This window comes from Aquarana catesbeiana, linkage group LG04 (assembly GCF_042186555.1).
Source record: "Aquarana catesbeiana isolate 2022-GZ linkage group LG04, ASM4218655v1, whole genome shotgun sequence".
Taxonomy (NCBI): domain Eukaryota; kingdom Metazoa; phylum Chordata; class Amphibia; order Anura; family Ranidae; genus Aquarana; species Aquarana catesbeiana.
The window spans coordinates 584,110,675-584,134,914 of record NC_133327.1 but is presented as its reverse complement, the minus strand read 5'-3'; the positions used below and the strand labels follow the sequence as shown (position 1 = coordinate 584,134,914).

The window sequence follows — 24,240 nt, the reverse complement described above, 5'->3', positions numbered from 1 at the left end:
TCGTCGACTAAAACATTTTAGTCGACTAAATTAATATTATTTTAGTCGACTAAAATACGACTAAAACTAAAACAACTGAGATGACTAAAATACGACTAAAACTAAAATGGTATTTTAGTCAAAAGACTAAGACTAAAACTAAATTGAAATTTGACTTCAAAATTAACATTGGTCTGTAGTGCATGTTCATACCTCAATGCCATAATAAATAAAATATTAGATTTTTCTCTCCAGCAGTATATAATGAGTTTGGAAATTGTAGAGAAATGTTAACTAATGCTTTACAGTTTAATTACTCCTATTAGATTTTAGAGGACTAAAATGAGTTTTAGTCGACTAAAATGTACTAGAGATTTTAGTCGACTAAAACGTAGGACATTTTAGTCGAATAAAATGTACTGGAGATTTAGTCGACTAAATACAACTAAAACTAAAACAATTGCAGAAGACTAAAATGGGACTAAAACTAAAATGCCATTTTAGTCCTAAGACTAAAACTAAATCGAAAATTTGCTGCCAAAATTAACACTGTAATGCACATTCCTCAACTCCCTAGCTACCAACGGGCATCTCCCACAAGAGACCTCACTGGCACACATCCAGGTCCGCCATCAAGGGGATACAGGCAACACACTTGTAAGGGGCCCGAGCGTCCCAAGGGGCCCTCCGTACAGCAGCTTAATGAATGAAACTGTTATGCCGCGTACATATGGTCGGAATTTCCAACAACAAATGTTCGATGTGAGCTTGTTATCGGAAATTCTGACAGTGTGTAGGCTCCATCGGACATTTGTTGTCGGAATTTCCGACAACAAAAATGTGAGAGCTGGTTCTCAAATTTTCCGACAACAAAATTCGTTTTTGGAAATCCTGATTGTGTGTACACAATTCCAACGCACAAAATTCCACGCATGCTCGGAATCAAGCAGAAGAGCCGCACTGGCTATTGAACTTAATTTTTCTCGGCTTGTCGTACATGTTGTACGTCACCGCGTTCTTGACGTTCGGAATTTCCGACAACATTTGTGCGACCGTGTGTATGCAAGACAAGTTTGAGCCAACATCCGTCGGAAATAAATCCAGGATTTTGTTGTTGGAATATCCGATCATGTGTACGCGGCATTAGACTTAGCACAGCAGGCAGCCGCCTGTCTCCTCCTCTCCATGTTCCTCCCTTCCTCCCTCCCCGAAGGATCCTGCACTCGCTCTGCTTCCTTCACTGTTGAGGCGGAGCCTGCTGCTAGGTTACTAGTATTGTAATTAGGCGGGGCAGGGTGGGACTTAGTGAGGGGGTGTGGTCAGTCTCGTCAGTGGTGGGAGTGGACACAGCCCTCTCAGGTGCATGCATTACAGATGCAAGACAGAGAGCAGCATGGAGGGTAAGTCACCAGTGTGCAGTGGCATCCTGCTGTGCTGTAGATTGGAATGTCCAATGGAGTAGAGTGGCTCTTCGCAATGTAACTCTCATCCCCACCCAAAATCATCCTCATCTATTTTCACAATGTAAACCCCCTCTATCCATGCATCCAACCCCCTAACCTACATGCAGGGTGCCGGACACATGGATTCCAATGGGGGATTTTGAAGCACGTGATTAGAGCCAGAGGCTCTAATAGGCTTCAAAATAGGTAGGGATCGGGCCGCGGAGCACTGCGTCCGAAGCCCACCCAGGTGTGGGACAATAGCGAATGAATATTCGCTATTGTAACACTGATTCTCCTCCCAGCCAATCAGGAAGTGGGTCGAGAGACCCATTTACCAATTGGCCAAAAGGAGAAGCGATCCCATTGGCTGAGAAGGGAGGAGGCGCACAGTGTAGGACCGTGAGACTGACCCACCAGCTGCCAAGTCCGATCCTCAGGCCCCTCCATGCAGAGTGCTGTCAGCTCCTCCTGTGGCTGCGGAAGAGAGGAGCACACGCCAAACGCCCCTGTGACACCCAAGGACACCTCATTGATCTACACCAACATCGATCCCCACCTGCCACCGACCTCATCTGACATCCCTGGGCATGGAGCCTGCACAGAGCCCCCTATTATCTCCAACACAGAGTAGGAGAGCCGGGTGGGGTGGTGGTGACTGGTATTGTCAGTGTTTCCATATCTTGTTTATACGTTCAAATATTCACTGTGTTTGTTTTCAATAGGAGTTCTGTAATTTCTCAGGTTGCAAATAAAAAACGTGCTCCGCCAGTAAATGTTCCATGTTTTGTCAGTAAAAAATGCTGCGGGAGTTTGACAACTCTGTCTGGGATTCACCCGGACAGTCAAGGTTTGGAACTATGGGGGTTATTTACTAAAGGCAAATCCACTTTGCACTACAAGTGCAAAGTGCACATTAAATTGCGCTGAAAATGCACTTAGAAGTGCAGTCGCTGTGAGTCTGAGGGGTAGATCTGAAATGAGGGGAAGCTCTGCTGATTTTATCATCCAATCATGTTCAAGCAAAAATGCTGTTTTTTATTTTCCTTGCATGTCCTCCTCAGATCTACAGCGACTGTATTTCCAAGTGCACTTTCAGTGCAATTTCAAGTGCACTTTGAACTTGTAGTGCAAAGTGGATTTACCTTTGGTAAATAACCCCCTATGTGTCCGGGTTTCAGTCTGCCTGAAACCCGGACACATTATTCAGACTGGGCTGTGGCTCCCCAAGTAACTGAGATAGTCACACAAAATCTGTTGCCATCCGGGAGCTGCGGGCCGCTGTCTGGGGGCAGGTTTGGCATCAATGGGGCACGGGGGGGGGGGGCAATGATGTCAGCAAGAGCAGTTTGGCCACATCCACTGTTTGCCGCAGCGTGCTGCATTACCACTCTCTTTGGGACACCCAAAGATGCTCCAGGTCTTTTATAATCCTATAGAGTAAACTATGAAAAGTGCCGCTAAAGTGTTCGGGTTTGGCTTGAAGAAAAGGTGGCAACCCTAGTTGTTAGTGTGAAAGCACCCTTGGTGATGAGCTTGGGCATATTTGGACTACTTCAGGTTGAACCCACATGTGTGAGCCCAGCAGCTGGATGAGGGGTATGGGGTGTGTTCAGCTGCACTGAAGGAATGCCCTGGTGTTCTGCCGAGAAAGTTCCCCTCGGCGGATGACCCCCCTCTACTGCGCTGCGCCTGCGCAGTAGGATCCGGCGGAAATAGCCGAAGGTGAAAAGGGGAAAATCAGCTGTACACGGCGCCTGTAAGAGGGCCCCTTGCGGGCTCGCCACTCTTCGCTCGCCACGCTTCGGGCACGGCCTCGCTTCGCTCGGCTCTTTTTTATACCCCCTCTAGGTCCACTTGGATGGTGGGGAAGGAACCTGGACCTAGGGCACAGGCGCCATGTACAGCTGATTGAACATTTTGAGATTCGGCTGATAGTAGTTTGTACTGCGCAGTACAGGGGGGGTCCTTATCCGCCAAGGGAACTTTCTCAGCAAGACACCGGCCACAGATGATTGGCCCCTGCAGGTGACCACTTCCGGGTTCTTCTGTTCCTGGTGGTCCTCACACTCCCCCCAGCTCAGGACTGCTCACAGTTGTCACTGCTAGGACCTGCACACAGGGGCAGCAGGCTCCTTTAGAGTTCTGCTTTGGTCCCTGACCTACAACATGTCTTTTTATTATCACACATTACACTGCTCTCCCAGGAGTCCCGCCATAGCCCTGGTGAGAGCGCCTTCACCCCACAGCGAGCAGAATGAGCAGGCAGGGATTGTGCAGGGGGCGTGGCCCGCTTGTATACTACACATCGCCATGACGTTGGTTGCCACGGAAACGCATTCCGCCCCGACCTCCTTGCGCGTTCCCGTTGCCCTCCCTCCATCCGGGCTCCTGCTCGCCACACAGCTGGAGGAGCAGAGCGGGCGGTCCCATGGCGGAGGATGCGGAGTGGGTGCTGGACAGTGTGCTGGCCTTCCTGAGGTGTCCGCTGTGGACGGGTCCGGTCACCGACTTCATAGAACAGAAATGCTCAGGTAGCTGGGGACAGGGGGGCCCCCCTTATCTCACACTCCCACAATGCTGTGCGGCCCACAATCAGGGGTTCAGCGGAGGAGGCAGCTGTGTGTCTGCGGTGTATGGGAAAGCTTCACTCCACCACGCATGCGTGCTGCATTTATTTATGTTGCCTTGCAGTGCATTGCGTTTGTGTACATTTGAATGCGTTGCATCTAAAACAAAGTAGCGCAGTCTGTAATTTTTCTCAGCGCTGGGCAAATGCAAAGCAACGCGCTGGTGTGAACGGCATTCGTAAGGAACCGTTATTGTTTTGGTTGCCATGCGTTAGAAAATGGGCTTATAAATGCTCCCCAACGAGCGCATCGCGTGTGAATGACTACTCAATGGGCAAGGTAGTAGACAGGTGGTACCTCCTCCATGTGCCCCTCTTCACTGGGCACCAAGCAAGAGTCGCCTACCACAGGGTGGGTTCTTCTGGGCCATGCTATGTGCTTTGTACAGGGTCATTGCTCTCTCTATCTATCTATCTATCTATATTTTACACACACACACTTACCAAAAGTATTGGGACTCCTGCCTTTACACACACATGAACTTTAATGGCATCCCAGTCCTAATCCGTAGGGTTCAATATTGAGTTGGCCCACCCTTTGCACCTATAACAGCTTCGACTCTTCTGGGAAGTCTGTCCACAAGGTTTAGGAGGGTGTCTATGGAAATGTTTGACCATTCTTCCAGAAGCACATATGTGAGGTCAGGCACTGATGTGGATGAGAAGGCCTGGATTGCAGTCTCCGCTCTGATTCATCCCAAAGGTTTTCTATCGGGTTGAGGTCAGGACTCTGACTGTGCCCGGGACTGACAGGTGCTCTCCCTGGCTAAAGTTTACCTTGCCAAGCTGGCCAGTCACCACACAGGCTGCACATAGAACATCCAAACACCAGTGCCCCCAACATTCAGTTCTGTCCTCATCTCCTGAGTGATAGCCAAATCCACTTATCAACTCTCCGTGGGCAGCGCAGGCTCAAAGGGCAGCTCAGCTGCTTTGAGCCCCACAAAAATGACTGGTCCTGGAGCAGCTGCCCCTTTTGCCCTGCGTTTAAAGATGGTGTTGGCAGCAATACACTAATGTGCGTGGCAGTGTGCTGACAAATATGCTACACGTGCATCTTTTGGTGTGTTAAGCAGGCCATTCAAATGAACCCAACAAATGTTAATGCAGCACAGTACTCGGACTGTTCCTTTAGGCTTTGTTCATGCCCTGTGGGTTGCTTGTTGTGGGACTGATGTGCCATTATTGTTTAATGGTATCCAACACACCTTGCCACTGCATATGCATTTTAGTACACCACACTGCTGTATATTGCGATGAATTGCCTTTAAAAGAAAAAAAGAGGGCATTTTAGTGTGCTTGAGAGCCCATTCAAAAGAATGAGCTGCCCTAACGCAACACATGTCAATGTACCGCAGAGTGGTGAACATAACCTTTTGTTGGCTATATACAGTGGGGAAAATGATTATTTGATCCCCTGGAGGTTTTGTAGGTTTGCCCACTCACAAAGAAATGAAGGGTCTATAATTGTTATCATAGGTGTATTTTAAACAATAGAGACAGAATATCAACCAAAAATCCAGAAAAAAACACGATACAAATGTTATAAATTGAGTTGCAGTTCAGTGAGTATAATAAGTATGGAGAGAAAAAAAAAACTGCGCTAGTCCAAAAAAACACTAAGGCTCGGTTCACACAGGGGCGACTTGTCAGGCGACCTAGTCGCCTGACAAGTCGCCTCCCGTTCTGTGCTACTGAACCGTTCTAATAGGAGCGACGCAAGTCGCTCCGACTTAGAAAAAGGTTCCTGTACTACTTTGGGGGCGACTTGAGGCGACTTGCATAGACTTCTATGCAGAAGTCGTTTTGCAAGTCGCCTCGGAAGTCGTTTGCAGGTCGCCTCGCTGAGGCGACCTGCAAGTCGTGCCGCCCCTGTGTGAACCGGCACTAAGGGTGGACCAAAAACCCCCAAAAAGCTACAATTAATGTGAGATAAACGCAAGGAAAAAAAAAAAAAAAAAAAAGGATAAAGTTGCACTAAATAAAGTCCACAGTGAAAAAATAATAATAAATGAATAAATGATTGTATGAAAAAAGTCCCAATATAGCACAAACGTTGTAGATGGTGGTTCATCAAACAATCAAATCAGCATGAACTTAAAACCATGTGAAATGCAAGCTTACCAGATAGCAAGCCAAATCTCGCTGATGGCCGTAACCCCAGCCTGGGTTGTAGATCTTGTATTTGGATCAAACACGTGTAAATTCGCTCAAGGCAGGTATCGATATAAATCAAAAAAATATAAATTATGGCATAGTGTGATACTGTAAAGACTATATATTGTGCACGTTAGAAACAGAGTGCCTTAACATTATGCCCAAGAAAGGACAAAATGCCACCTCCATGAAAAGAACAAACTTATGTGACCCGTCACCACACAGAAGGCCTCCTTACCAAACACTGGGAGAAAAACAGGCAAATGTCTCCTTATAGAGGCAGGATGTCAGTTGTATTCAAATTGCACTTTAGATGTTAAACCCTTCTGGCGCTCACAGCGTGGAATCAAAAGGACTGCCCGACCATAGATGCCAATGGTTAGTGACCCAAAGGAAGAAATAACACACTATAGTGTAATACCATCATTACTTGTTTAATAAAAGCCAAAGATACACTTACACAGACGATAAAAACTTCAAGCATAAAACGTAAGCCGGCCGGCAAATTCCAAAACCTCCCGTCCTCCTCGACGAGACGAGCGTGGTGACATCAGCACATACCTCCTCAGACGCGTTTCGTCATAGCTAACATTCTCAATGGGGAATGGGGTATTTGATCCCCTACATCCAACAATAATTTTGGCTCCCACAGACTGGCTACAGTATGTGCTCATGTGGTAGGCAGATTAATCCTGTCAATTTAAGAAGGTACTCCTTACAACAACTCGTAAAAGACACCTGTCTAAAACTTTCTTCCATTCAAACCTCATCACCATGGGCAAGATCAAAGAGCTGTCAAAAGACATCGGGGACAAGATTGTGGACCTGCACAAGGCTGGAATGGCCAACAAAACCATCAGCAAGAAACTTGGTGAGAAGGAGACAACTGTCGGAGTGATTATTTGCAAATGGAAGAAATGATAAAATAACCATCAATCACCCTCAGTCTGGAGCTCCATGCAAGATTTCGCCCTCATGGGGTAAGGATGATAATGAGAAAAGTAAAGGATCAGCTTAGAACTACACGAGAGGAGCTTGTGCATGATCTCAAGGCAGTTGGGACCACAGTCACCAAACAAACCATTGGTAACACAATACGCCACCATGGATTGAAATTCTACAGCGCCCGCAAGGTCCCCCTCCTCAAAAAGGCACATGTACAGGCCCATCTGAAGTTTGCCAACATCTAAATGATTCAGAGAAAGATTGGGAGAAGATGCTGTGGTCAGATGAGACCAAAATTGAGCTCTTTGGCATTAACTCGAATTGAAATTTGCTGACTGACCCTAAGAAAATCCCTACAGTCAAGCACAGAGGTGGAAACATTATGCTTTGGGGCTGTTTCTCTGGTAAAGTTACAGGCTGACTTTGCTACATTGAGGGGCCAATGGACGGGGCCATGTATTGTAAAATCTTGGATGAGAACCTTCTTCCCTCAGCCAGTGGAGATGGGTCTTCCAGCGTGACAATGACCCAAAATATACCGCCAAGGCAACAAAGGAGTGGGTCAAGATGAAGCACATTAAGGTCATGGAGTGGCCTAGCCAGTCTCCAGACCTTAATCCTATAGAAAATGTATGGAGGAAGTTGAAACTTTAAGCAACCGCCAAGAAACCTTAAGGTTTTAGAGAAGATCTGTAAAGAATAGTTGGTCAAAATCCCTCCTGAGATCTCCACCAAGTACTAAGTCATGTTTTGCTTGGGGAGCAAATACTTTATTTTACTCACTGAACCGCAACTCAATTTATAACATTTGTATCATGTTTTTTTTCTTGGATTTTGGTTGATATTCTGTCTCTATCATTTAAAATACACCTATGATAGATCCTTTATTTCTTTGTAAATGGGAAAACTTACAATAATTTTCCCCACCGTACGTAACGAATTGTGACAAATTTAATAAAAATTGATTCACCATCAATTTAACACTCAGTACTGTATCACACTTTGTGGTCAACTGAAAATATTGATTACAAATCTGATCAGTTATACATGTAAATGACCTAATAAAAATGATCACTTAATTGATCTAAATTATGATCAGTTCTCCCAACACAAAAAGATATTTGTTCAATCCATAAGACGTAATCAACAAAACTCCACCACAACCAATCATCAATCTTTGGTTTGCGTTTTTTTAAATATATATTTTTAGTAAACAAAAAAAAAAAAAAAAATTATGAGCAAGCTTATGTTCATATTCATACGTGTAGCCCTAACTCTGATTTTAGTTCAGTTAATGTTAAAATGCAGGTCTGCCCTGCCCCCAGCAGGACTTCAGAATTTTCCATTTACTCGTCAATTCTTGTCTTCAGTGACTAACAGCATTCCCATAGGAGTGAATATAAAATCTACTGTGCATGCATGAACTTGTTTTGACTTATTGAGCAAATATATATGGTTCATAGGTAACACTGCACAATTATACTAATTTTAATTGATGTAATAGGATTATAGCATATGAACTTTCGTGATTGGCTTTTGACCCTACATACATGGATCGATCTTATGCTTTGGTCGTATATTCAGCAAGCACTGGCGCTGCCTTTTTTTTTTTTTTTTTTACAAAAGTAGCAGTTTTTCTACATTTTTACTGCTTACCTTAAGGTAATGCTTGATCTTATGTTTTTGTTCTTGTATTAAGTATAGAGGTTTGTAGATTCACTGCTAGAGGGAGCAAACATTCAATTTGAAATCACTCCGCTATATCTATTCCACCCAGGGAGTGCATTGTTTTTAATGATTTGACTGATAATTGATTTGAAAATGTGAGGAAGAGCAAAAAAGTATTCTCACTACAATTTTAAATCGGGAAGTAAGACCTGTTAAGGAGCCGATATGGCAGCCAGCATGTACATGTCCTTATCAGCTATATGAACAAACACATTTTATATTTTTTTTTAAACAAAAACTTTGTCAAGATTATTTGTATCTAGTTTATCCCTTTCAAATACACATTTCATTACTTATACCTGCTTTTTTTGATTGCTCCCTTGCTGATCTGTTTGGCTTTAGGGAGCGAAGAGAATAATCTGGTGTTTCTGGGGACTTTCCTTTCTACTAGGATGCAGCTCTGGGTGCTTGTCACGTGAAGATGTGTACTTTCCAATGAGTAGTTTGGAGCTCACTCTGGGCTTGTTTCCCTGGTGTTGTGGGGGTGTGAAAGGAATATTGGCAGGTACTTCATGCATTTAATGCCCCTCCAAAAGGTTCTTTTTCTTTTTCTTTTTTTCTTTTTCTTTTTTCTTTTCTTCCATTTAAATCTCTGAGGTTTTTATTGCTGACCATGCCTTCCTGTTCTGGTGACCACCACTGCCATCATTTTCTTGCCCTGCTATCGCAAAGCATAAAAAATTAACTGAAATCTCCACAGTGGATCCACAGACGGCAAGAAAAATCTGTAGTTGTCATAGTTCCCCATGTTTTTCAAACGTGTTGTGTGTGTGTTTGGTGTTGTGTTTTTTTTTTTTTTTTTTTTATTGGCGTTTCTCATTAACCCGTCTACTGCTTTCACTTTAACTATTACAGCAGAGCAATAAGAACATGTAAACAGGCTGAGGGCCGCAATGGCAACCACAAGGCTTTTACTGTATGTCATCTGCTCAGGGCTTTTCTGTAGAACTGGTTTGAATTAAAGTTATAGCGCCTACAAACTATGGTGTGTGTGTGTATACTGGAATTTTTATTTATTTTATACTACTAATTTTGGTGATCGGTAACTTATAATGGGACTGCGATAGTGCGGCAAACAATCTGACGCTGGGGGGAAACTGACTAACTGCTACTGACATCATCAGTGACATTATTACAGCGATCAGTGATAATAATTTACACTGTCACTGTACTAATGACACTGGCTGGGAAGGGGTTACTATCTAGGGAGATGAAAGGGTTAAATGTGTAGCTAACTATGTGTAAAGTGTGCTGCGTTTACTAATAGATCTCTTCAGTTCAGAGAGATCGTTTCCTCTGTACTGAGCCCTAAATGAATTGATGGCCCGGACTTACTGACAGGCTCCCGTACTATCACAGCGAGTGCAGGCAGCGATGTACGGGTACATCGATTTGCCTCTGCAGGCTGGCCATTTGCAATGTATTGCAGGTGAGTGGTCCGCAAGTGGTTAAAATAGTGAGAGTTAAGGGTGTATTTATGAAAAAAAATGTGCATAGCCAATCATCCAGCGAATCTGCATTTGTGCTTTGCCAATTGGACAAAAATTAGTTCTGAAGGAATATTCTTTTATTATTGGCGGTGGTAAAATAATGCATTATGGCCACTAGATGGAGCTGAGGAACATATGAAAAGTCTTTGTAACAATAAAAGCGATGTATCCGTTCTAGACAATATACAAAAGATACAATGTAATGGTTGTTTGCTAATTCCCTTTGGTGATCCTTTAGAATTGTTGCTTTTTGTAACTCTTGTTACAAGATGTTTGTACTTCCTATCCTCCGACGCTCAATCTAGTGGCCATAAAGCAGTATTTTAGTACTGCCCATAATACAGTGGGGGGAAAAAAATTATTTGATCTCTTACAGATTTTGTAAGTTTGCCCACTTACAAAGAAATGAAGGGTCTATAATTTTTATCATAGGTGTATTTTAAGACAGAATAGCAACCAAAAATCCAGAAAATAAACACCTGATACAAATGTTTTATAAATTGAGTTGGAGTTCAGTGAGTAAAATAGGTATTTGATCCCCAAGCAAAACATGACTTGGTACTTGGTGGAGAAACCCTAGTTGGCAAGAACAGAGGCGAGACGTTTCTTGTAGTTGGTGACCAGGTTTGCACACATCTCAGGAGGGAATTTGGTTCACTCTTCTTTACAGATCTTCTCTAAATCATTAAAGTAGAACTATGGGCAATACTTTTGGATAGAGTAAGGAATGGTTATAACCCCTGTCAGATTATTTTTCGCTATCTCTGTCCCATTGCGGAGATTTCGCTTCACTTCCTGTCCCATAGCCAAACAGGAAGTGAGAGTAAATCTCTGCAAATTAAAGGAATTTCTTGGGGACCCCCAGCTCACCAGAACTAGTGTGCCCATTGGAAGATTTCCCATCTGTTACTTTTCTGGGGACAATCCAAAATTTGGGGTTTTCTTTTTACTTTTACTTTCACTTTTAATGATCAAGATAAACGGTACAAATAGAGAGGGTGAATCTCCTTAAGGGGGAACAGACAGCTATAAAAATGTACAGGTGTTCTAATCCCTCTCCACTCTATCCAAAACTAAAAAAAAAAAAGTTTTTTTGCCATTTAGGTATACTTTAATGTTTCTTGGCTGTCGCTTGGCAACTCTGAGTTTCAGTTCCCTCCATAAATTTTCTATAGGATTAAAGTCTGGAGACTGACTAGGCCACTCCATGACCTTAAAGTGTTACTAAACCCAAAACAGTAAAATCTGTCTGTATATGCAGGGGGAGAGGAATCAGATCCTTTGGATGAGTTAAGTGAGACAGGATCATCCAAGGATATTCCGAGCCAAGGGTCAAGTTCACCCAGATGCAGGCTCTCGCTCGAGGAGGTGGATGCCTTATTGGCGGTGATCTACGAGACACTAGGTATCAAAGAAGAGCAGGCCTCCTTGTCCCTACATGACCAGATGTATCAGATCCTGAAAGAAGAACAAAACAGGGTACTTCCGGTACGCAGCGCACTGGCAGACTCTATCAAAAAAGAGTGGGTGGAACCAGAGAAAATGTTTTTTTTCCCCTAAAAGTCTGAAGAGGAGATTCCTGCTGCCTTAGGAAATCCCTCTTGCAGGGCTTTATGGTTAAAATCCTGGTCGGGGGACCTGGCCTCAAAAGTAAGGCTGTGTGGCATCCCATTTTGAAGGAGACCTCTTGTTTGGGCAAGATCTAGAAAAAGTTCTAGACCTTACTGCCGACAAGAAAAAGGCTTTTCCTATCAAAAGTAAGAAAGCCCCGGGGAAACTTTTTCTTCGCCCCCAAAGACAAGGGCCGTCACAGGGACAGACCCCTAAAGGGTCAACCTCTAAGAAACAGTGGGGAAGAGGGAATCAGAAAGGTGTCCTGTTTTTCCTTTGAAAACCCCAAAATCCCAGTGACCGTGGGAGGGAGATTGGGGCAGTTCCTCCCACAATGGCAAAAGACTACCCCAAATGCATTTATACTGAGGATAATCAGGGAAGTCTATCTAATCCAGTTCAAGGGCACTCCGCCCGCAAGGACGTTGGTAACCACGCCTCCCAGGGATCCTTAGAAGACAACAGCCTTGTTGTCACAAATTGGCGACTTGGTAGACCAGCGGGTTCTTATTCCAGTGCCACAGTGAGAAATAAACCATGGTTTCTACTCATGTTTTCGTAGTAAGGAAACCGTCGGGCAAATTCCGCCTAATGTTGAACTTGAAGTCACTGAACAATTGGGTGACCTACAAAAAATTTTGGATGGAAACAATCTTTATGGTGAAGTCAATTTTTCCCCCGGATTGCTTCATGGCCTCCCTCGATCTGAGGGACACCTATTTACACGATCCACAAAGAATCTCAAAAATTTTTGAGGATGGGGAAAGCAGGTCCGACATTTTCAATTCAGGGCCCTGCCATTCGGCCTGACCTCATCCCCCAGGACTTATACGGAAATTCTGGCGGAGGCATCGGTCATCCCATACTTAGACGACCTTTTATTTTTTTGCACCCTCTATGCTCCAATTACAAGGAGATCTGCGAGTGGCCATTTCCCTTCTAGAAAAGCTGGGGTGGTTGATAAACAAGAAGAAGTCGAACCTAACCCCGACACAGGTCTTACAGTACTTGGGGTTCTTGGTGAACTCGGTGACGCAGAAGATCTATCTCACAGAGGAGAAAGTAGTAGAAAAGGTGAAGCCTCTATTCAGAACAATCTGGCAGTTTCCATCCATTCAGCTATGTCGAATCTGGGTCTCCTGGCAGCAACAATCCCTGCAATATCATGGGCAAGGGCCCATTTCAGGTGTTTTCAGACCAATTTCCTGAACAGCTGGGACGGAGCGCTGGAATCACTGGACACGACTTTCCGCCTATCTCCAAAGACCAAAAGGTCTCTGTGGTGGTGGAAGAACGAAGAGAACCTTGTGCAGGGTCTATTATGGTCTTTTCCGGTGTCTGCCTGCATCACAACGGATGCCAGTGCCTGAGGCTGGGGGGGCCCACTGGGGGTCAAGAGTAGCCCAGGGGTGCTAGGAGAAAGCACAGTCCCAAAGATCAGCCAACTGGAGGGAGTTGCAAGTGATCTGTGAAGCGCTAACGCCATTTGCCAGAGAGCTGAAAAGTCATCACGTACAAGTCCTTTTGGACAGTGTGGTAGCAGTCTCTTATTTAAATAAACAAGGGGGAACAAGGTATCTGTCCTTTAATCAGACTAGCAAGCGCCATCTTTTCTTGGAGACATCTATTTTGTAGTTTCAATACTGCATTATAAATTATAATTTTAGTTTTTTTCTTTTGCAGTTTTCGATGATGATGAAGAAAATAAGTTATCATACACAGAGATACACAATGAGTATAAAGAACTGGTAAGCAAATTCTGTTGCTAAAAGGGGCAGGCAATACATATTTAGACAATCACATCTCAATAATGAGACTGAGAACTGCTGATTTAGTGACCTCCATTGTAACCAGATGTCTGAAGGGAGTGTCGGGGGAAAGTCTTAAGCCAGTGTGCTATCTAGAAATGCCCTCCTTTGAAAAATGCCTCCAAACGTCACTCCAGCTGATATGTTAAGCTGCCGTGACATCAACACAGCGCATGCGCAGATCGTCTGAGGCATTATCCAATGCTTTGCAAACAGTGGGGGAACGTACTTGTCAGATTGAGCCTCGCTGTTGCGGGGCGGGTTTTGTGTGTTGCATCCCGCCCTTCAACACAGGCAAAACCCGCCCTGCAACACAGACAAAACCCGCCCTTCAGCACATACAAAAAACATGCCCGCAAAAGCGAGGCACAATCTGACAAGTACATTCTCCCTCCACTGTTTGCATTGCTTTGAATACTGCCCGTCGAATATTGTCTCCCGTCGAAAAATTCCTCAGTCGATCTGTGCATGCGCTGTGTTGACGTCACCCCATCTGATTAACATATCAGCTGGAGTGATGTTGGGTACGCGCGGATCCATCAGGGGCATTTTTCGGCATGGGAGGCAATTCCGCGATAGAACACCTGCCATACATGCGTCAAAATACAGCCAGTTCAGCAGGGACCGGACGAGTTGCGATCCATGTATGGGCAGGCTGTTTGTACCCAAGTCGATCCATCGCATTTTTGGCATGCAATTACTGCTGGCAGCTAAAGCCGCTAGCAGTAATTGTTGTGTTTGGCCAGCCGAGTAGGTGCCCCCCTATCATTAGAACACAGTAGCGGATGCATTCTACCATCAACACTTACCATGGTGGAAGGAAAGAAAACTGAATCTATGGGCTGCCTTAGGAATCAATGTTATTTGACAAACCACTTGTGTTTTTGTAACAAGCACAGAGAACATTCCCATATATTTTTGCTGAGAAAACCATGCTCACAATGTAGCAGTACCTTCAGAAATTGCCTGGAGTTGAATTTTTCGAAGCCATGTAATGCTTATTTGTCAAATACCCTTTGCATATTTAGTTATGCTGGTTTCAGATCCATGGAGCTACATTGATATACCGGTTTGGTTTAAGAGATGGAAACATTGTAAGATAACTGTTTATTACAACTGTAAATACATTTGAATTTATTTGTATTCATTTATGTTGCCAACTTCTGTGTAGGGATTATTGAATCTGCATATGACATATTTCCACAGGTGGAGAAGCTGATACAAGGGCATCTGAATGAAATGGGAATTAGTGAGGAGCAATTTCAAGAGGCATGTTCAGCACCATTCGCTCATTCTCCAGAAGCTAAGGTGACCTTTCTCTGATTACTCGCCATCGTCATGTTTGTAATCAGAGGCACTGCTCTCCATTTTTTATATCAGTTGTCATCTGTAATCAGCCTATGCCTAGCTTGCAATTGTGGTTCACTGTTGGACAGGCTAAATATTAGATAAGGACATTGATTAAAATATTTCCCCTCTGGCTTAAAACCTGTACTCCTTAATAAGCACAGTGTGTGGTTGTCTATATTTGTGGGATATCACAGGCCAGGTTGATGGGTAAATCCTGGGAAAACACAGATTGGTGTTAGATCAAATTATACATCCATCCAAAAGATGATTGTTGGGTTTTAGTAAGCAGTCCTGTCACTTAAAATATATAATATATATATATATATATATATATATATATATATATATACAGTATGCTTGAATCGTATACAGTAGATGCAGCTTACTAGAACTCACAACCCTCACCCAATCATTCCAATTTTTTGATGGTAATCGTATACTATCTACACGTTTTCTAATCTGAACTTTAAAACATTCAAATGTAAAAAGATCCTGCCTAAGCAAACACCACAATGTTTGCTATTATTGCCTTTTTTACCCAAAAAACATTCTCTGTGTGCCTCTCTGAAACCTGCCATCTCCTCTCAATTCTTTGGGGGTTATTTACTAAAGGCAAATCCACTTGCACTTGGAAGTGCAGTTGCTGTGGATCTGAGGGGGACATGCAAGGAAAAGAAAAAGCAGCATTTCTCTAGTCATTTTCCAGGACGGCACAACCTGAGAGATGACTGATCCACCTGATAGGAAACACAATCAACACACAAGGTTAAAAGGCCCCTCCTTGATTCCTGATTGTGTTTCCCGGCAGCGAAACGTTTATTTTTTTGTCAGACCTGAAGCTGATAGTGGATGGTCCCCCCCTGGGAGCTGGACACCAAAGCCAGGGAGGGCTGCCGGTCCAGCCAGGGCTCAGTCTCTTCTCAGGGGGGCACAAGGGGCCGGAGTTTTCCCCAGCAAGGAGCCTCCCGGGCACAGAGGGGTATGCTGGAGCTTCTGTGGGCACATACCTCCTTCCTAGCCTTACACCCAGTCCAGGTACATGGGAGCTGAAGGTGCCGGAGAGTCAGCTGGAGTCCAGGCTGCTGGAGGAGAGGGCGTCCGTCTCTTGCAGATTTCTGCCCCATGGGGAACGCTGGTAACACTCATGTGTTAGGAGTAAGCATTCTGACCGGGTGGAGCAAGATGGCGTCGCTTTAGGTTCCGGGTGGCTTCACTTCCGGTTGCGGTCTACTGCAAAATGGCGGATCTGGAGGCACTAGAGGCCCAAACGCCCCTTCCGAGGGTGGGACTCCAGCAAAATGGCGGCGTCTTGGCTACAAGACTCCGGTGGAGACAGGCGGAGGCCCCACAAGCCCTCTCACCTTCTGGATCCTCACACAGGGCTCCTCGGTTCTGAACCAGCAGGGACCAGGTATGGACAGAGAGGAGGACACAGTGGTGCCTACAACCCAGGAGGAGGCCACAGGTGGTGAGTCCTCCTCTGTTTGGCAGGTGGTGGTTTTAAGAGGGGTCTTAACCACACTCCTGGGGGAGGGGGGCAAAGGAGAGAGAGTATAGACTGTTAAAGTTTGGATTCTGGTCTTTTGTCTCCTTAGAGCCCAGTGGATCTGCTCAAGGGGCCCACAGGGCTAAGGGGAAAAACCCTCCTCCCCCTAGAACAAAAAGGTGTGGGTATTGCAACGAAAAGCTCCCACAAGATCACGTAAAGCCTTTTTGTTACAGGTGCATACATAAATTGTCGGGTAAGGAAACCTCACAAGTTATGAGGGACTTCCTTACAGTATAGTCAGAGATGCTTTCTACACTCCAATCTCTGAAGACAGTTCCTAGCACTAGTGGCAGAGAGTCTCTGGGGGCCAGCACAGTGCTGTAGTGGTTAGCACTTTCACCTAGCAGCTATAGAGTTGCTGGTTCAAATCCCGACCACGACACTATCTGCTTGGAGTTTGCATGTTCTCCCAGTGCCTACGTGGGTTTCCTCCCACACTCCAAAGACATGCTGGTAGGGTAATTAGATCCTGTCAAAAAAAATTGGCCAAATATGTGTATGTTGTATGTGTTTGTAAGCATGTTGGAACCCCATGGGGTAAAGGACCGCACTATACCGAAGACGGACACCGGCGGCAAAAAGCGCCCAGAGGCGATTCATTTTGCATAGGTAGCGCTATACAAGTCATTCATTCATTCATTCATTCATTCATTCATTCTAGAGAAGGTACTTCCTCTCAAGAAGGTACTTCAGACAGAAGTCAGAAAACCCTGCAGAGGCCTCCCTCCTCCGTTACTTGGTGGGTAGAGGAGTTTGAGGACCCGGAGGAGTCAGATGAAAGCTCATTAGAGGAGGGGGAAAACTCAGACTCTGAGAGCCAGGATAGTGACAGCCCTAGACTTAATAGACACCTTTTTCCCGTGGAGGACATGGGGCAGTTACTCAGGGCAATCTATGCCTCTGAGGATATCCCAGAACCTCCAGTTCAGGCGACAGCCAGGGATAAGATGTACAAGGGGTTGGGTTAACCTCAGTCCAAGGTATTCTCAGTCCATCAGACTTTGAAAGAGGTCATTTTGAGAGCGTAGAAGAACCCGGAGTGAAAGGTCCTTAAGCTCAAAACTTGGAAGAGGAGCTTTCCCTTTGGGGAAGAAGAAGAGAAGTTCTTCAAAACCCCCCAAATTAGATGCAGCCCTGTCACAGGTCTCTAAAAAATCTGATTTGTCATTTGAAGACTCGGGTAACCTTAAAGACCAAATGGACAGAAGGGCTGAAACGCTACTGCGAAGAGCGTAGGATGCCAATGCGGCAGCCATGGCTCCTGCCTTGGCGTTAGCCTGCGTAGCAAGAAATGTGAATGCATGGTTGGGCAGTCTCTCCGGCCATGTTGCTACAGGGAGTAATTCCAAAGAAGTAACAGACTCCCTAGAGATAATAAGCAAGGCTGTGGCATATTTAGCAGATTCGGCAGTGGAAACGGTCAGGACCACGGCTAAATCAGCGGCCCTCCTTAACTCCGCAAGGAGGGCTGTGTGGGTCAAGTCGTGGGAAGGGGACCATATGTCCAGGTCACGGCTCTGTGGGTTGCCCTTTGAGGGTTCCCAGCTTTTTGGGCCTGGCTTGGATCAGGTCTTGTCTCTATCAGCGGAAAAGGGGAAAAAGTTTCCGGTAAAAGCCAGGAGAGAGAAGGGCAGGAAGTTTTTTTTTTTTCGTCCCCCCTCTAACCAGGGCCAATTCAAGGCCAAGAAGGACGCAAATAGAAGGTGGGGTAAGGGAAAGAGCAGACAAAAGGGTAGCCTGCTCTTTTCTGGACTTAAAGATACCATCAAGCAGTCAAAGTGCCGCCAGCGTCAAGGTAGGGGGGAGATTTTCTCGTTTTGTCCCTCAGTGGAGCAAGATCTCTGAAAGCCCCTATATCTTACAGATCTTGACAGAGGGATATCGGCTGGAACTTCTCTCCCCTCCCCCACAAAACTATATTCTGACCCATCTCCCCAAGGATACTTCGAGGGCAGCAGGGTTGTTGGACAACTTGCAGGGATTGGCAAGCCAGGAGGTGATCGTCCCCGTTCCACTGGAGGAGCTTTACCAGGGATTTTACTCCGATGTTTTTGTCGTCTTAAAGCCATCAGGAAAATTTTGTCTGATTATTAAACCTCAGAAAGCTGAACAGGTTTTTATGACAAAAGAGCTTCCGGATGGAGAGTATATACACTGTGCGCAAGCATCTATTAAAAGATGCTTTTATGGCCACAATAGATCTGAGGGACGCGTATCTTCATATCCCGATTGCTCTGGAACACCAATCACTGTTGAGGTTCGCAGTCCTTACGAGCAAAGGGATACAACACTGGCAATTCCAAGCTCTTCCCTTTGGATTATCTGCAAGCCCAAGGGTCTTTACAAAGGTCCTAGCGGAGGTTGTAGCCTACCTGCATCTACAGGGGGTATGCCTTATACCCTACCTAGACAACCTCCTGGTCTATGGGCAGTCTCTAGAACAGGTGAGGGTAGACGTAGGCAGAGTGATCCTTATTCTGGAATCCTTGGGCTGGATAGTGAACCGAGAGAAATCTTCTCTCGTACCATCCCAAATAAAAACCTTCCTGGGATTTCTGGTGGATGCAGGGCTCAAACTTTTTTCTCCCAGAGGAAAAACGGTTAAAAGTGGTTATAGCAGTCTCTTCCTTAATGGAACCCAGGGACTGCTCTTGCAGGCAGATTATGAGGGTACTAGGTTTGATGACCTCATGTATTCCAGCGGTTCTCTGGGCCCAGCTCCATTCCAGGAGTTGCAGTTTTTCCTTCTATCCTGCTGGGACAAAAAGAGGGAGTCGTTGGATGAAAAGGTGTCCATTCCAGCAAAGGTAAGGGCCTCCCTAAATTGGTGGCTGGGTCAGGACAGGCTCACATTGGGTTGTCCCTGGGCCCAGTGGAATCCTATAAGGATTACTACCGATGCAAGCGCTTGGGGTTGGGGCGCTCACTTGGGGGGACCTCCAAGCACAGGGAGTCTGGACTCCAACCCAGGCGAGGGCTTCCTCCAACCACAGGGAGCTCCTTGCAGTGAGTCAGGCATTAAAGGCCTTCGGAGGAAGGATTCAGAGACTAGTGGTCCAGGTTCTGTCACGCAACGTGACAGCTGTCTCTTATCTGGACCATCAGGGTGGCACAAGGTCCTGGAAGCTACCGAAACTGGCTTTGGATGTTCTAAATTGGGCTGAAGGAAACGTTCAGTCCATATCGGCGGTCCACATAAAAGGGACCGCCAATGTGGTGACAGATTTCTTAAGCCGACAGCCCATCCACCAGGGGGAATGGGAGTTAAACCAGGACATTTTCCTCCAGATAGGTCAGATGTTTGGGATTCTGGAGATAGACCTTTTTGCCCACAGAGGGAACAAAAAGGTGGAGCGTTTTTTCTCTCACCAGAGAGGGGGGATTGCAGGGTGTGGATGCTCTGTCTCAGGACTGGGATTGCCACCTAGCATATGCTTTCCCTCCACTAGCCTTAATACCTCAGGTCCTACGGAAGTTGGCCCACTCACAGTGCAGGCTGATCCTAATAGCCCCATGGTGGCCAACGAGGACATGATTTGCTACTCTCAGAAAATGGTTGGTTTCTCCTCCATTCCGTCTTCTGCCCAGGAGGGATCTCCTTCTACAAGGGCCAGTCCTTCACCCCGATCCGGGGTTCTTCAAGTTGATGGCATGGTTCTTGAGCGGGAGATTCTCTGAGACAAAGGATGCTCTGATAGGGTAATTGAGACCCTCCTAGGTAGCCGGAAACCGGTCACCAGGAGGATCTACTCAAAGATCTGGAATTGTTTCTCACACTGGTGCCAGGATAGAGAGGTTTAAATCCTTCGGTACCAGTGGCACTTGAATTTTTACAAGCGGGGGTGGATCAGGGGATTGCCCTGAACATCTTGAAGGTACAGATAGCAGTCTTTTCTGTATTTCTGGACTGGAGGCTTGCGCTAGAGCCCCTGATTAAGTGATTTCTGCTAGCAAGGGAGAGGTTAACTCCCGTAAACATTAATAGATTCCCACCATGGAATCTAACGCTGGTTCTGGAGGCTTTGACGAAAGCGCCTTTAGAACCAGCTCAGGAGATCTGAGTTAAATTTTTGACACTTAAGTTAGCCTTTTTACTGGCCATCACTATAGCCAGAAGGGTAAGCGACCTGCAGGCCCTGTCAATTAAGGAGCCTTTTTTGTTGGTACTGGAAGATAGAGTGGTTCTGAGACAAGACCCACTATATCTTCCCAAGGTCGCATTACATTTTCATAGATCTTTAGGAGATCATTTTGCCCTCCTTTTGTGAAAACCCAAAAAATGAGAGAGAGGAAAAATGTACTTTATTAGATGTCAGGAAGTATTTGGTGACATACTTAGAGTGAAGGACTTCAGGAAGTCGAATCACCTTTTGGTTCTATTTAGCGGCCCTAGAAAGAGAGGGCAGGCATCTAGATCTACTGTAGCTAGGTTGATTAGACAGACAATAGGAATGACCTATGAACAGACAGGTTCCCTAGTACCAGTTAACCTTAAAGCCCATTCAACTAGATCTTTGGCAGCCCCTTGGGCAGAAAGAGCTGGAGCCTCAATAGAGCAGATCTGTTGAACAGCCACATGGGCAAAGCAGGACACCTTCTTGAAGCATTATAGAGTGGAACTGCTATCGCCTCAGGATCTGACATTTGGAACAAAGGTCTTACAAGCGGTGGTCCCGCCCTAAGGTAGGCCTTGAACTCCTTGTCCATCCTCTCAGGTTGTGCTGTCCTGGAAGATGACTAGAGAAAATTGACAGTTACCTTCTGGTAACTGCTTTTCTAGGATATCTTCCAGGACGGCAGGCCTACTTCCAACCCCTGGTTTAATGTAAGTACTACAGGAAGAGTTTCTGTCACCCGGATAACCTATTACTTTGGGAGAACTGAGGTGCAGGGGGAAGGGAGGGGGCCTTTTAACCTCGTGTGTTGATTGTGTTTTCTGTCAGGTGGACCAGTCATCTCTCAGGTTGTGCCGTCCTGGAAGATATCCTAGAAAAGCAGTTTTGTCAAGTTTTAGCTTGCACATGATTGGATGATGGAAATTGTCAGCTCTTCCCCTCAGATCTACAGCGACTGCACTTCCAAGTGCATTTGTAGTGCAAAGTGGATGTGCCTTTAGTAGATCAAACTCTTTGTGTTGTAAGGACAGAAGTGGGGGAAAATTTCAAGCATTCTTTTTTCTGTCCCAAGCAAAAAATTTAGTGGTTTCATAAGATGTAAAATAAGATTAATTGTTCTAATGTATAGTTTGTTTGACATTATGTAAAATAACACATTTTTTTTTTCTTGAATGCATTCTTTGTAGTTATTGTAGATTTTTTTTTTTTTATTTTTTTTAATTTTTTTTTATGGCCTGCAGTTAAAAGGAATGAAAAACATACAGTATGCATGCATGCTTTCAAACTGTGCCATAATTCTTTCCGGAAAATCTTTGCCAGGGAGAGGATAATGTAGATTAGGAGATAATACAATTGTAATCTTCCCATTGACCTTACTTATGTTAATCTACAGAAAGGATGCTTTGTGACGTTATCTTTTGATTTATTTTAAACAAGTTCTGAGTGATGTATTGAAGACACTGTGGTAATTGCAGTTAAATTTAGCATTTGTTACCTCACCATTACTCTTTATTTTGAGAATAAAGTCTGTTGATTTTTTATTTTTTTCCTTAACCATTCATGAACAAAGGATATCTTAAAGTAACCGTAAAGGCAATTCCAAAAAAAGATTGTGCACCATCACCCAATGCGCAACGACATGACCTTTGCGCCACAGAATAAAAAAATGCTACAAATTAGTGAAGAAAAATAGGTAAAGATAAAAAATATTAAATCCTTATCGTGATTGCTATCGCTTTTTAAAGAAATAAAAGTGTTAATGGATTCACCTCTAACGATAGGGTAAATATCATGCATAAAAATCCTCCAAATACCCATTACCCTTATCAACAAAATAGGAAAATATAAAACCTTAAAAAGAAAAACACCTGCTTCTCATAAGCACACCATTTTATCTCGTATAGAGGGGAAAAAGGGAACTCCAATAGTGTAATATATTAAAAACACCTTTTATTACCCATCCACCTCATATTACACTCACATGCCAAAAAAATCTTTAAAGCTTTGAGAAAAAAAAAAAAAATTATATATATATATATATATATATATATATATATATATATATATATATATATATATATATATATATATATATAATATATTGTAAAGTTTTGGGTTGTTTAGCTCTCATAGTAGATGCTTTTCCCAGTGATTCAAACCAGTCAGGAGCTGTATTTTAGGGCATGGTAGCCCATTTTTATTAAAAAGGCAAAATTGCCCAGTTATATGCCGATTTTGACTGCAATTTCATAATTGATCTACCCATAGCCTTGGCGGCATCTGAGCCATCAGCCACTTTGAGTCTCTCCAGGCTTTGACTGATGAGCTTGCTCCTGAAGAGTTGTAATCCACTGCTATTATTTCCAGCCATTTTGGTTCTTACTGATGCAGTGCGCACCACTCTGAAACTAGAGAATCAGCCTGTTGCTTCTCAAAGCGCTGTTTCTAGTCTTGGTTCCCTTTATTGCTCCTAAGGCCACAAAGACTTTTCCATTGCACTTGCTGTTCCAAGTCTTTGTACAGAGATTTGAAACACCCTGACAAGCTGTTTGCTCCCTCCAAGCACTTATTAGCCTGTTACCCCTTTGGGGAGGATTTTGTACTAGAGGAGTCTATGCCTACTGTGGATCCAGTAGTGTTCCGCTTTAACAAAGCAACTCCAATAATGGTGAAGAATGCACATATCTTTACAGACCCAACCAATAAAGAAAGAGCCATATCTATAATTCTGTTCTTGTTGGCAGGTCCTGCTCTTCTCCATCCTGGCTATGACTTTGTCAAACCATGGATGACTGGTCAAAATCCACCCGCAAGGTCTGGAGCTCAAAGGTGAGCCCCCACTTTCAAGAGTTGGGACATTTGTTAACCTTTACAGACACTTTGACAGCTTGCATTTCAAACGCTTGGGTGCAGGAAGTGGTATCCCAGGGATACAAGATACCTGCGATGCCACTCCAAGGTCCTCTACACTACCAATTTCTGGCCTTGCCCTTCGATCTCTCATTTTCAGCTTGGGTGCTCACCAAGGTATTGACCCCAGTAGTAGCTTTGTAGCATCCCCATTGTGGGATACGTAGACCATCTCCTGTTGAGGGAAAAGTTGGCTCTGTCAGACAACATGGCTTTGACTGTCCAAATTTTACAGTGGTTTGGATGGATCCTGAACAAATTGCTACTGGAACCAAATCCTCATTTGGCGTATCTGGGTCTAGTCCTGGCTCTACGCTTTTGTACGAGAGTACTACCTCTGATAGTAGCCACCTTCAAGGCAGTTCAGTTTGCCCAGTTTTACTACAGACTGCTGCTATGTAACATTTTGTCATTGTGGGGCAAGTCCATTAAGTCCCTGGACAGGCAGGTTCACTTGGAAACAAGGAACAAGTTGTCCCTGGCTTGGTGGCTCAGGAATGCCACGCTGAAGTTTGGGAAATCTTTCC

General features: G+C 44.7%; 1 protein-coding gene across 2 annotated transcripts in view; it reads left to right on the top strand.

The window, feature by feature from the left end:
• Positions 1-3,735: 3,735 nt before the first annotated feature.
• CFAP36 (cilia and flagella associated protein 36) overlaps positions 3,736-24,240 on the top strand; it is a gene marked incomplete in the record, with an annotated part of 46,281 nt that continues 25,776 nt past the window's right edge. The window contains 3 exon segments of one of the 2 annotated variants that reach the window (XM_073628128.1): positions 3,736-3,955; positions 13,665-13,729; positions 14,996-15,097. In XM_073628128.1, the coding sequence (XP_073484229.1) occupies positions 3,853-3,955; positions 13,665-13,729; positions 14,996-15,097 (270 nt within the window). 2 annotated transcript variants of the gene reach the window in all.